The sequence below is a fragment of the Hoplias malabaricus genome, chromosome 9 (genome assembly GCF_029633855.1).
Source record: "Hoplias malabaricus isolate fHopMal1 chromosome 9, fHopMal1.hap1, whole genome shotgun sequence".
Taxonomy (NCBI): Eukaryota; Metazoa; Chordata; class Actinopteri; order Characiformes; family Erythrinidae; genus Hoplias; species Hoplias malabaricus.
Window position 1 is genome coordinate 3,569,621 of NC_089808.1, and position 12,758 is coordinate 3,582,378.

At 44.9% G+C, this 12,758-nt stretch overlaps 1 protein-coding gene across 1 annotated transcript in view; it reads left to right on the plus strand.

The window, feature by feature from the left end:
* Positions 1–12,758, plus strand: part of dnah2 (dynein, axonemal, heavy chain 2) — a 208,028-nt gene that overhangs the window by 71,843 nt on the left and 123,427 nt on the right. The window contains exons 24-28 of the mRNA XM_066680491.1: positions 3,759–3,922; positions 4,235–4,396; positions 5,240–5,343; positions 9,370–9,526; positions 12,224–12,306. Coding sequence (XP_066536588.1) covers positions 3,759–3,922; positions 4,235–4,396; positions 5,240–5,343; positions 9,370–9,526; positions 12,224–12,306 — 670 coding nt within the window. The remainder of the gene's footprint in view (positions 1–3,758; positions 3,923–4,234; positions 4,397–5,239; positions 5,344–9,369; positions 9,527–12,223; positions 12,307–12,758) is intronic.

Below are 12,758 nucleotides of genomic sequence, written 5' to 3' on the forward strand. Positions count from 1 at the left end.
TGAAAACTGCCTTCAGATCAGCTACAGGAGAAACAGGAATCAGAATAAAGTTTGAACGTTTAAAACTCAAGTGCATTTCAAACTGCTAGAGCTTAAGTCTGCAGTCTGAAGACACAGTAAATCTGTTTGCAGTCATATCTACAGGGGTTGGATAATGAAAGTGAAACCCCTGTCATTGTAGCGTGGGAGGTTTCATGGCTAAATTGGAGCAGTCTGGTGGACAATCTTCATTAACTGCTCATTTTGCTCAAAATATTGCAATGCACACAACATTATTGTTGACATACCAGAGTTCAAAAGAGGACACATTGTTGGTGCACGTCTCACTGGTTCATCTGTGACCCGAGACAGCAAGTCTTTGTGATGTATCAAGAGCCACGGTATCCAGGGTAACGTCAGCGTACCACCAAGAAGGACGAAACACATCCAACAGGATTCACTGTGGACGCAGGAGGACGCTGTCTGAGAGGGATGTTCAGGTGCTGACCCGGATTGTATCCAAAAAACATAAAACCACGGCAGAATTAAATGTGCACCTCAACTCTCCTGTTTCCACCAGAACTGTCCGTCGGGAGCTCCACAGGGTCAATACACACGGCCGGGCTGCTGTAGCCAAACCTTTGGTCACTCACGCCAACGCCAAACGTCGGTTTCAATGGTGCAAGGAGCGCAAACGTTGGACTGTGGACAATGTGAAACATGTATTGTTCTCTGATGAGTCCACCTTTACTGTTTTCCCCACATCCGGGAGAGTTACGGTGTGGAGAAGCCCCAAAGAAGAGTACCACCCAGACTGCTGCATGCCCTGAGTGAAGTATGGGGGTGGATCAGTGATGGTTTGGGCTGCCGTATCATGGCATTCCCTTGACCCAATATTTGTGCTAGATGGGCGCATCACTGCCAAGGACTACCGAACCATTCTGGAGGACCATGTGCATCCAATGGTTCAAACACTGTGTCCTGAAGGCGGTGCCGTGTATCAGGACGACAATGCACCAATACACACAGCGAGACTGGTGAAAGACTGGTTTGATGAACATGAAAGTGAAGTTGAACATCTCCCATGGCCTGCACAGTCACCAGATCTAAATATTATTGAGACACTTTGGGGTGTTTTGGAGGAGCGAGTCAGGAAACGTTTTCCTCCACCAGCATCACGTAGAGACCTGGCCACTATCCTGCAAGAAGAATGGCTTCAAATCCCTCTGACCACTGTGCAGGACTTGTGTATGTCATTCCCAAGACGAACTGACGCTGTATCGGCCGCAAAAGGAGGCCCTACACCGCACTAATACATTACTGTGGTCTAAAACCAGGTGTTTCACTTTCATTGTCCAACCCCTGTATGTATATCATAGTCTTCACATTGTGGTAACTCAAGGTTCTGGACAATGTTAACTAGTATTTTATGTTGAGAATGGCACTTATATTTTGGACAAACCGTATCAAAAAGCCTCATATTTACATTCATACAGATGTTTTTATAAATGGAAAATCTTTATGAACTGCCTGGATATTGTAGGCTTTCTCTGCTTTCTGTTTTTTTATTTTCAATGAACTCAGGTCCTGAAAATGTACAAAAAAACAACTCAGACAACACACACACACACATATACAGTCTGCATTTCCCATGACAGATGATAATGGGGCCCTATATCCAACACACATGACACCACACACACTTGCGCACAGAGTCAGGAGCTGTTTGATGGCGGATGCTGGGGTTATCTGTATTGTGCGAAGAGAAGCACATACTGCAGGCTGGTGGTCAGCTCTGTCTGCACTCCCCCACTGTGAGCACCATATCTCTGCAGGGTTTTGCAGCTGTAGGTCACCCCTCTACATCTCTACATGGCCCCACCGCAGGCTCTCTATCCTCCACATCCGCAGGGAGCCGCCGAGAGTGAGACAGAGAGAGGTAGAGCCATTCACCCCCCACACAGCCAAAAGAGCACGCCACAGCCAATTAAGTGTGTTGTAATCCTTCAGGTGCTCCGACAGCTCGCCAGCACAGGGGCGAGACGCAGCCATGTCTACAGACCGTCCTTGGCACATTCTCTCTCTCTCGCATTTGTTTCTCCCCTCATTTTCTTTCTCACTCTGCTTGTCTCTTTCGCTCCCTCTATGCAGGTTTCTTCACTCATCACACATTCTGAGTGCACCTTGTCCCCACCCTCTCTGCCCCCCATTGTTTTTTTTTTCTGCTATTTATTCTCCACTTCTATTAAAAATGAGATTGAAAAGTTTTTCTTCCTTTCTTTTTATTGTCGTTCCTGTTCGCTGCCACCTTTCCTCAGGACTTGCAACAAAGTCATGCCGTGCCACAGAGTATCAAAGAGGACAAAGCTCCCGTCCTACATTTCCTTCCCCCTATTCCTATCATCCTTCACTTTTATTTCTCTCCTTTGCTTCCCAGCCTCCTCCTCCTCCTCTCCTCATCTCCCGCTTCCATCGTTCGTATGCTTGTGTGTGATTGTAGATAGCTGTGTGAAGTCTGTTGTTTTTTTAACTTTTGTTTTGCTCACTCTTTGCACTCTCTTCACTTTTTTTATTTTATTTTATTTTCCTCTTCGGTTTGAATTTAAAGTCACTATTACAAGAACCTGCTTGAGTTTTGCCCACGTTATTTCCCACAACTCCTTGCTCTTTCGTTTGCGGGGCAGGGAATTGCAACTTGTTGGGGATGGAGGGTCTGTTTGGATTGTTCTGGAAAACAATGGCTGACTCTGGCAGGTTAATGAGGCCGGAAAGCAGCTTTGTATTGAGTGAGATTAGTATTCCAGACCGAGGCACAGTCTCAAAAAAAATATCACACTCATTCGGGCTGGCACTCGCAGCACACTTCAGTCAAGCTGCCCCACCTCAAATCTCATCTAGACCCGTCTATAGATTGCCCTGTGACGTTGTCCTGCTGAACCGCCGGAGATCATAAACATACTCTGAGCTGATCATTGTTTTCCGGTGCATGATAGTGGTTGATTAGAACTGGAAGCAGTGAGATGGGCTGTGAATTCAAGTTTTACTAAACCCATTATAAACCTAGTCACACAGATGGCACGAATGAGGAGTGCTGGGAAAGAACCCACAGGAGCACTTATTCAAATCGTATAAGGCGCTACAGTAGAGTATGTGTGAGTGTGTGTGTGTGTTGCACATGTACGTGTGCATGCATAAAATAGGAAGTGAATGTGTGTGTTTTCAGGGCAGTGTTGCAGGCAAAGTTCAGGAGATCGTATATCTCACAAGTCAAAGCTTTCACACAGACCGTATGAGTTCAGGTCACCACAGGAAGCTGGCTTTGACCCAGAGCCACACACACACACACACACACACACACAGAGAGAGAGAGTTGTTTGTATGATATACAGTACTGTGATACAAGAGTGTATTTACCGTCTGAGAGATGACCATTTTTAATACTGATTATATGATGGTCTGTTTAAAAATAATTTAGAATCTGTTGTTAATTATAAACGAGAGGGGGTGGGGGAGTGGACTCATTTTATTTGTCCTGTCCTTGTAGATTATCCTCGTACTTCTCTGTGTGACGCCTCAGAGGCAGGTTGAACCTGCAGTCTCTCCCAAACTTGTTCTTGTATATTAGAATGGTAAAACAATATTTAAAAAAAAAACACTATAAAACAATACTCACCCCTACTTTCCAGTTACAGCATTTGCCTACAGCCTTTAGCTTTGCAAAGCAGAAGCCACTGTTATCTATTTATGCTAATGTATGTGTATGTATTTTCCATGTGCAGGTCCCTTTGGCAGTTATGTAAGCTCAGAGGCAGCCCTTGAGCAAATCTCTGTGCTCCGAGCCCAGCTAGAGTCTCTGAAGGAAGAGGAAAGCACAATACTGCATGGCCTCAGCATCTTCAAGATTGAGCAGCCCACCTCCAAAGACGTGCAGAGTCTAGAGAAGGTGTAAATAATTCTTCTTGGTTAAGCGTTGTCTCATGTAACATGACAATACATTGTGTGATACAAAATGGGCACCGTTCAGATTAGAGCACTAAAAGTAGCAGATATTTTTATCATCGACTTTACAGAATATGTATTTTATGGAGCAAGGCCAATACACCAAAGTGTATTGAGGAAGAGCGGATAAAAAGTGTTTTTGAGTGGATTGGATGGTAAATGCGTGAAGGTCGTTTCAAGTTCAGAGAGTAGCGCTGTATTCATCTTGATTTTATGGCTGCCCTTAAAAGTTGTGTGTTTGCCTGTGTGTTTATAGGATGTAGACCACCTGCAGCAGGTGTGGGAGATTGCTCAACATTGGGATAATTACTGGAACGAATGGAAGGGTGGTCAATTTGCCTCTCTACAGACAGAAAACATGGAAAACATAGCACAGAGCATGTTCAAGACACTCCACAAACTTAGCAGAGAGCTTAAGGCAAGTATCCGTTCACATAAAACACTCCCACAGTTCAATTTCAAATATTTTATGATGGTTTTTATGTTTGTGTTGCTTTCTGAAAAGGCTCACTTAAAGGCCTAGCCACACCAAGTACATTTTAGATGGGTTTTTAAAGTAGTGCTCCTTCATATCAAATCAGAGACAACTTTTCAAACACCTGGAGAAAAGTTTTGCTGCTTCTTTTTAGCATCATTATTTAATGCAGCCAGTGGTTCATCCAGGGCAGTAACAGACTAGAATAAACTTGGATAAGCTTAAAAATAAAATGTGTAATAAAAGGTTGCGCTGAGCTAATCACCATCACTCCCTGGCGTTTCATCTGTGGCCCACTGTATAGGCCTATAGGATACTGCTGCTTTGTTTGCTAAAGTTTTTGTTTTTATACTAACCTTGTCCCCAAAGTGATAAACACACACATAAATTACACATACCAATTCCTTCAGCCATTGGGTTGGAGTACCGTCAAGCCCTCTCCTTACACACACACACTCCACACTTGGTATAACTCCTGATAGACGTTCTTTTGTTTAGCTAATTATCCTCTAAAGCTAATTTAGTTTCACTTCTCAGTAACTTCGGTGTCATTAGGCTGTCATTAGCTTTAAGCAGATTAGAAACACCTGCTTGATTGAGGCCCCCTGGGTGCACTTTTCAACTGACTGGGGATCAGTGGATCATGGCACAATGCTCAACTCTTAATGATTTACCCTGCAGTGGGATAGTGATGATTAAAGTGTGTGAAGAGACTGATGGTGCTGTGTGAATGAGGTTTTGTTGGACTGCTTTATGGTAGAATGTGCTGTTGGTGTGTCATTGCAGGATAAACAATGGGAGATAGTGGACTTCTCCAAGACCAGGATCGAGCAATTCAAGAGAACCATTTCTATCATATCGGACCTGAGAAATCCAGCCATAAGAGAGAGGTAAAAGACAAACAAGGACACAATGCACCACAGGAAGTAGTGTACGACTCTGGTAGGTAGTGGGTACCCATAATCCACTGCATTGTTTGGTTAAAAAACCTGCATGACTTAGTGTCCAAAATCATTCACTACATTCAGTTCTCTATTGCATAATACTGGGACCCAGCACTAGAAACATATCTTGTCAGGTCTGAAACACTTGAACATTTACACCCTTGTCACTGTTGGCCTTTGCTTCTCCTTGTTTCAGTCTTGTTTTTTTGTTTGTGTTTCGGTTCTTGGGTTGTTTTCTTCTTCTCCTGCCTTTTCTCCAGCTTTCCTTTGTGTTTCTCTGTTCATGGCTCCCACGTGCTTTCTGTTTACATTTTGTCCATGTGTTTGTGTACTCTGTTCTAGTCATGCTTCCTCTAGAACGTGACTGTTCTAGATGTCCCTCATTAGTTTGTGTTTAAAAGCCAGTGTTTTTTGGTCATTTGGGTTGATGCTCTTGGCTATTGTTCTCAGCATTTCTCAGGTATTTCTCTGTATTAGTCTTTGTCTTTAGTTTATCCGGTCGCCTGTGCTGTCTCACATGTATCCCCTGGCATTTCGCTTGCTTATATTTGTCTTGCTTTATGTTTGGTGCCTGTCTTCCTTACCTAGTCCTGAGCTCTGCCTTTCTGTAAACTCTTTCCCCTGGGTTCCTTTTTAGTGACTTCTGTTGTTTTCTTGTTTTTTTGTCTGATGTTGTGTGTCTCTGTCTCTCTCTATTCTTAGGTGTTTCTTTGGCTCTGCGTTTCTCCACCTGACAATAAATATTTGGCTGCTAAATTACTGGGGTTGCATATTTTAACTGTGTATGCCTTATCTGTTAAAGTGTCTCTTGTGGACAGATGAATCCTATATTTGAGAGCCACATTGTATGAGACCACATAAATATAAGCAAAGGTCTCATAAAGCATTTCTGATAACCAATGTGTCTTGGAAAATGTAAAATGAATTGTTTCCATGCAGTTTAACTCCTTATTAACTACTCTATATTTAATAATGGAGGGGTTTTATTATTTCATTCATCCACCATCCATATCCATTTTATTAGGATCACAGTGGATCTAGAGCTGACCCAGAATCATTCAGCACAAGGCAACACACCTTGGACAGAGTGCCAGGCCATTGTAGGGCATCACACACTCACCCAGTCACTCACAAACACACACACTTTTCGACACATTCATTTATTTATTAATTCACTTATTCATTCATTTATTCATTCATTTATAGCAAACCAGAGGAGACCAATGCAGACACAGAGTGAATTCACCAAACACCAAAAGCAGGGGCCTCTGGAACCTGGAGCTGTGTATCAGTGACACTTTTGTTAAAACATGCTGCACTATTTAAACCATTTTAATGTAACCGTATAAACCTTGCCTTTCTTATCTACAAATTGGTTTGGGAATGGTTTTCAAAGAGTGTCTTTAAAGCCATTTTTACATATAAATTCCAGAGAAACTCCAGAGAATCAGGTCTAAAGATTTTCCAGAGTGGTCCTTTCACACATATAGCACTCACCAGGTGATTTTCAATGTCAGAAGGGTTCTCGGAGCTGGAAATGTTCCGCACGCTGTAGGCAGCACCTGTGCAGCATGAGCAAAAGATACAGGAAACATTAGCGGCTCTGTTCAAACACGCACTTTACCTGGGGATTCTTCTAGGGCACCAGAGGATAACGTCTGGGACAAATGTTACGGGTGTTTGTGTTCACACATACAGCTTCTTGAGTTACCGTGCATATGTGAACAGGGCTTAAGTGTTTTATTGGTAGCTTTAATGTTAAGGAAGGACCTGCCAACAGAAATAGCAGGACAGGAGTCATGCACGATGTCCTGGTACCTGGAAATTATTTTTAAATAAGAGTGGGAACCAATATGCGCTTCAAACATTTAACTTGCAACGTGTGCAGGAATCTATTTCTGCTCCAGTATAGGTACTGCAAAATGGGCTAACTTCTGTGTAGAGTCAGAAACCAGCCCAGTGATAATCACATAGTGATTTTCTGGCTCAAACAAAACTGCTACACCTGGAAGTGATGAGTTGAATCAGGTGTATTTGAGCTGGGAAATCGCCAGGCTGTGTGGTCTTGGAGGGCTGGTGTTCCCCGTTTACATTCCCCCCCACCCCTGCCACTTCTGATCAGAGATCTGTTGAAAAGGTTGTCCTCTAATAAGTGAGGCTGGGTTTCCAGCTGAAATTGGCTGCACTCTGATCAGTGAATCACTTCACCCCATCACTTGCAGCTTTCATCACTCTCTTTGCTCATGTTCCTCTCCCACCGAGCCCAGCGAGTCCTATCAGACTTTACTCCTGTGAAGACAGCTAAACGTCTTCCCGTTGACGCTTTTACCCTTTTCCCTCGGACCCTGTCACACTTCTGTCAGGGCTCAGATTGGCTGTGGCGTTCCCAGAACAACAGCCCATCCGGCCCAATCAGGCCTGTTTTGACAGCCCCAGCAGAGACAACCCAGACGGCCACAGATCCTTGCTAATAGCAAGTGGCTAATCACCACTGATGTAACCCCCTGCAACATACTTCTTAGCATCCAACGCTAACCTGGTGCGCACACAAGGGAAATAGGAGAAAATAAACATACGACTTCAACCTTCTGATGTAGTGAAGCAACAGAATGACGGAGGGGGAGGTAGAGGGGAAGGGAAACAGGCGCTCTGTTAAGGCGAGCTCATCCCAGATGGCCCAGACTAAACCTCAGGGGTGTGAAATGTTGGCTGAACGGCAGCTTAATATTGAGAACAAGCCGGTGCTGTGATCGTGGTGGATCAGAGAGAGAGGGAGGGAGGGAGGGAGGGGCATGGCAGACTGGCAGTTTTGGAAGATTTTAAAGATAAGTCAGATGTGCCGAATGACTACAACATGTTCTGTGGAAGAACTGTAACATTTATGAGCTGTCATTGGCCTAGAACACACATCAGTCAAGGCACAGCAGGACACTCGACAAACACTGCCACTGTTTTTTATACTCTAGATCTGGTCCGGTCCAGGGCTGTCGCAATAAAATTGGACATTGCAACATTTGTAAAAGTCCATTCAGTTAAAAGTGACTCTGCTGCAACACCTAGTTTGGCCAGTTCATAAGAAAACAGTAGCTAAACAAGACTTAAGGTGGCTTGGTGGTGAGCACGTTCGCCTCTCAGCGCTGGGATCTTGGGTTCAAGTCCCATCTGGGTGGAGTTTCCATGTTCTCCCTGTGTCCGCGTGGGTTTCCTCCCACAGTCCAAAAACATGGAGGGTAGGTGAATTGGCTTCTGTTTAATAACTGCTGTGTGAGTGAATGTGTGTGCGCCCAGATATGGATTGGCGCTCTGTCCTGGGTGAACCCCTAGTGCCCGATGCAGTCCTCCAGGTGGACGGTCGTTCCTGGTCGAGAGTATGCTGTGCGCGTTTGGCTGCCGCTTGTCACCAGTGTGTGTGTGTGTGTTCTGAGCAGTGTGGATTGTAAAGCGTCTAGGGTGTCTAGAAAGGCGCTATATAAGTGTAAAGATACATATATACATACATACATAGTGGTGCTTCAGATGTTGATGCCATAGAGCTCTAGGATCTCTTCCCTCTTCTAGTGACTGAATGTGAGTAGTTTGGTGTGTTCTCCCTGTGTCTGTATGGGTTTCCTATGGTGCTCAGGTTTATATGAGCGAATGAATGAATGTGTGGTGCCATCTCCAGCCTTGCACTCAATGATTGCAGGTAGGCTCTGGACACACTGTGGTTGTAATCAGGGTGAAGTAGTTAGAGAACATGAACTCTTGCTTTGCCATTGCTGACCTTTTGCTTTGTCCTTGCTGTCAGATGACGGAACCAAAGTCCTGAAAGTAACTCCAGGTTATTAATTGTTTCAGCTCAGCCATTACGTTTTGCATTTCAATACCCATGTGTTCTCTTTAATTTGCTAAGGTCATGAAAGGTGTTTTGAAGGTCAAGCATTTTTCCAGCCCAATTGTTGTGTTTATTTAAATAACCTGTGTGTGTTTCAGGCACTGGGATCAGATAAAGCATGAGGTGCAGCGCTCCTTTGACCAAAACAATGCAGAGTTCACACTGGAGAAGATTGTAGCTCTTGGTCTGGAGCAGCACACAGAGCGTATCTGTGAAATCTCCGGAGCTGCCAGTAAAGAGCTCTCAATAGAGCAGGTATGGTAGAGCACACAGCCCGCAGCATCCTTTTACAGCATCTCTCACTGCCTACATGTCTGTTTCCTCTGTCAGACTTTATACTCCACCCACCACTTGCCCTCTTGTTCTGTTTTCACCATCTTTCTAGAGGTATTTTTTACACTATTCACAGTCTTTTTCTTTGACTCTGCTTACTCATATACCCCGTTTGATGGCTCAGTTAAGCCTTTGCCTTTGCGCTTTTGGCTTCTGCTCAGGGGTCTCTACTTGTCCCTGAAGATGAAGTCCTGCAAGGCTCTTTAAAGGAGCGAAGGAGAAGCAAGGTCGGGATTAGGAGGTAGAGGTCATGAGAGAAAGGTCAAAGACGGTATCCTGAGAGTAACAGAATACATTCACGTGAGAATTCTTTTCTCTCACAGAGGGACCGTATATGTGCGCACTGCCCTTGAGCAGCTTTGGTTTGAATTAAAAGCAGAGTTGAAAGGTTAGAGGAGAGGGGCCAAGGGTCTATAAGTGTCCTGTAGAAATATTAGGGTCAGAGTTACTATTAGATTTGAGTGCTCAAAGCAAACAAGTGATTGGCCGGGAAGGGCAGTGCATGATGAATGCTGCTTTGTTACTGGCTGAGGCAACTCTCGCGGGGCTCCAGCTGAAGGTCCTGTGTGGCAGCCACAGGGGGAAATGAGCCCTGCGCTTAATTTCCTGCACATCAGCCCTCACTGGCCCTGCGGAGGAGAGCCTCTCCCTGTCAGCCATGAGACTGTGGGAGTCTCTCTCTCTCTCTCTCACTCTCTCTCTCTCTGTGTGTGTGTGTGTGTGTCTTGGGATTCCCAGACGCGCCACTCTGTGCTCATAGAGGTTACAAAAACACAGTTTTTGCAGCTGAGTGGCGGCGGGAGATCAGACCTGTTTGAAGGGCCTTGAGCCCCCAAAGCACAGCACAGTTCACTTAGAAGTCACGTTACCAAGAGCGAGTGAGAAATTAAATGAGAAGCGACATCAGTGCATTTTTCTGCAAGGCTGTATTGTTTTTTTGTCTTTATGATGTTATGTGAAGGAAGGACTCAGATCAATGCGCTTCCTTTTTGCAAAAACCTCCCGAGAACTTCATCAGACTGAAGGCTGCCTGTCCATCTCGGAACTGTCCTCCGTTAGACGTTTTAAGAGGAGGTGGAATGCGCCTGCAAATAGATATGTGAATTAGTGCATTATTAGAGCTGGACGATGTGGCCAAAATTTATATCGCAATATATTACTTAATTTCGGTCAATGTGATAAAACACACAGATGATCTGTGCCAAGAACAGAAAGCAACATGACATCACCATCAAACCACAACCTGGCTTTGTCGATATTAATATTTTTAAACTAACTTTAAAATTGAACTGATGGCAGCGCCCTGAATTGACAGACAGTCGGTGACAGATGCTGTAAATAATATTGAAATATAGAAAATGAGTATGAAAATCATATCTTTGTTACTGAAGCATTTTAATTCATTCATTTATTCGCTTATGCTGTTCAGGGTTGCGGTGGGTCTGGAGCCTACCCAGAGTCACTGGGCGCACGGCAGGAACACACCCTGGGGGGGGCGCCAGTCCTTTGCAGGGCGACACACACTCACACATTCACTCACACCAATGGACACTTTTGAGTCGCCAATCCACATTTTGGAATGTGGGAGGAAATCGGAGCACCCGGAGAACACACCAAATTCCTCACAGACAGTCACCCGGAGGAAAACAACGCAGACACAGGGAGAACACACCACACTCCTCACAGACAGTCACCCGGAGGAAACCAACGCAGACACAGGGAGAACACACCACACTCCTCACAGACAGTCACCCGGAGGAAACCCATGCAGACACAGGGAGAACACACCACACTCCTCACAAACAGTCACCCGGAGGAAACCCATGCAGACACAGGGAGAACACACCACACTCCTCACAGACAGTCACCCAGAGGAAACCCACACAGACACAGGGAGAACACACCACACTCCTCATGGATGGTCACCCGGAGGAAACCCACGCAGACACAGGGTGAACACACCATACTCCTCACAGACGGTCACCCGGAGGAAACCCACACAGACACAGGGAGAACACACCACGCTCCTCACAGACAGTCACCCGGAGGAAACCCACACAGACACAGGGAGAACACACCACGCTCCTCACAGACAGTCACCCGGAAGAAACCCACGCAGACACAGGGAGAACACACCACACTCCTCACAGACAGTCACCCGGAGGAAACCCACGCAGACACGGAGAGAACACACCACACTCCTCACAGACAGTCACCCGGGGGAAACCCACGCAGACACAGGGAGAACACACCACACTCCTCACAGACAGTCACCCAGAGCGGGACTCAAACCCACAACCCCCAGGATCTTGGAGCTGTTCATGTCCATAGTTGCTTGATTTTATGATGTATCTTGTCAAGGTTGTCAGTTTTATGATTTAAATTAAATGTGCAAAGTGGTAGTTTGCATATAGGACGTATGATTCCAAAATTACGCACTGATGTATGTGATACTCATTGGTTCAATAGGAAATTGAATTGTGGAGAGTTTTATTTAACTGATAAATGTATTTAAACCCGGGGTTTATTAAGATGGGCTACAAAATGACAGTCTCACAGTTCTGTAAACGGTAAACTGTGACCACAGTGTTCCATTAATTCTCTTGATTGTTTTCTCAGTCTCTGGAGGGAATCGTGAAGACGTGGGAGGAGACATCCTTGGACATTGTTCCCTACAAAGACAAAGGTCACCACAGACTAAGGTGAGAAAGCATTATGCAGTCTGAGGTCAAGAGGTCACAGACACTCAGGTGCTCTTGAGGAAGCAGCTGAGCGAGTTAATGAGATGATTAGAGTTCTCTTAGCTTCCATTCATTTCCAGTGAGAGGAGCTCCATCTCTCCTTAGGGGCCTGATTTAGGGGCGGTCATGCTTTAAACTGCAATTAAGATAAATTGCTACTCCGCATGTTATCAGCATCTATTTCGTCCATTTAGATTTAAAGAAGCCCCACAGACTGTTAGACAAAGGAAGCCCCAGAGCATTTTGGAGATTTTTGTCTTCAGCCATTAATGACATTGTTAATGAGGTGTCATTATTTTTAGGGTTTGCTCTCAAAGCCTTGAAGGAGTAAGAGGCATTTTAGAGTTCCTATCTTGAACATGGTCAAAAAGAAAAGCTTCCCAGCAGAAGTAGCAAATGTCACAATCTGTGTA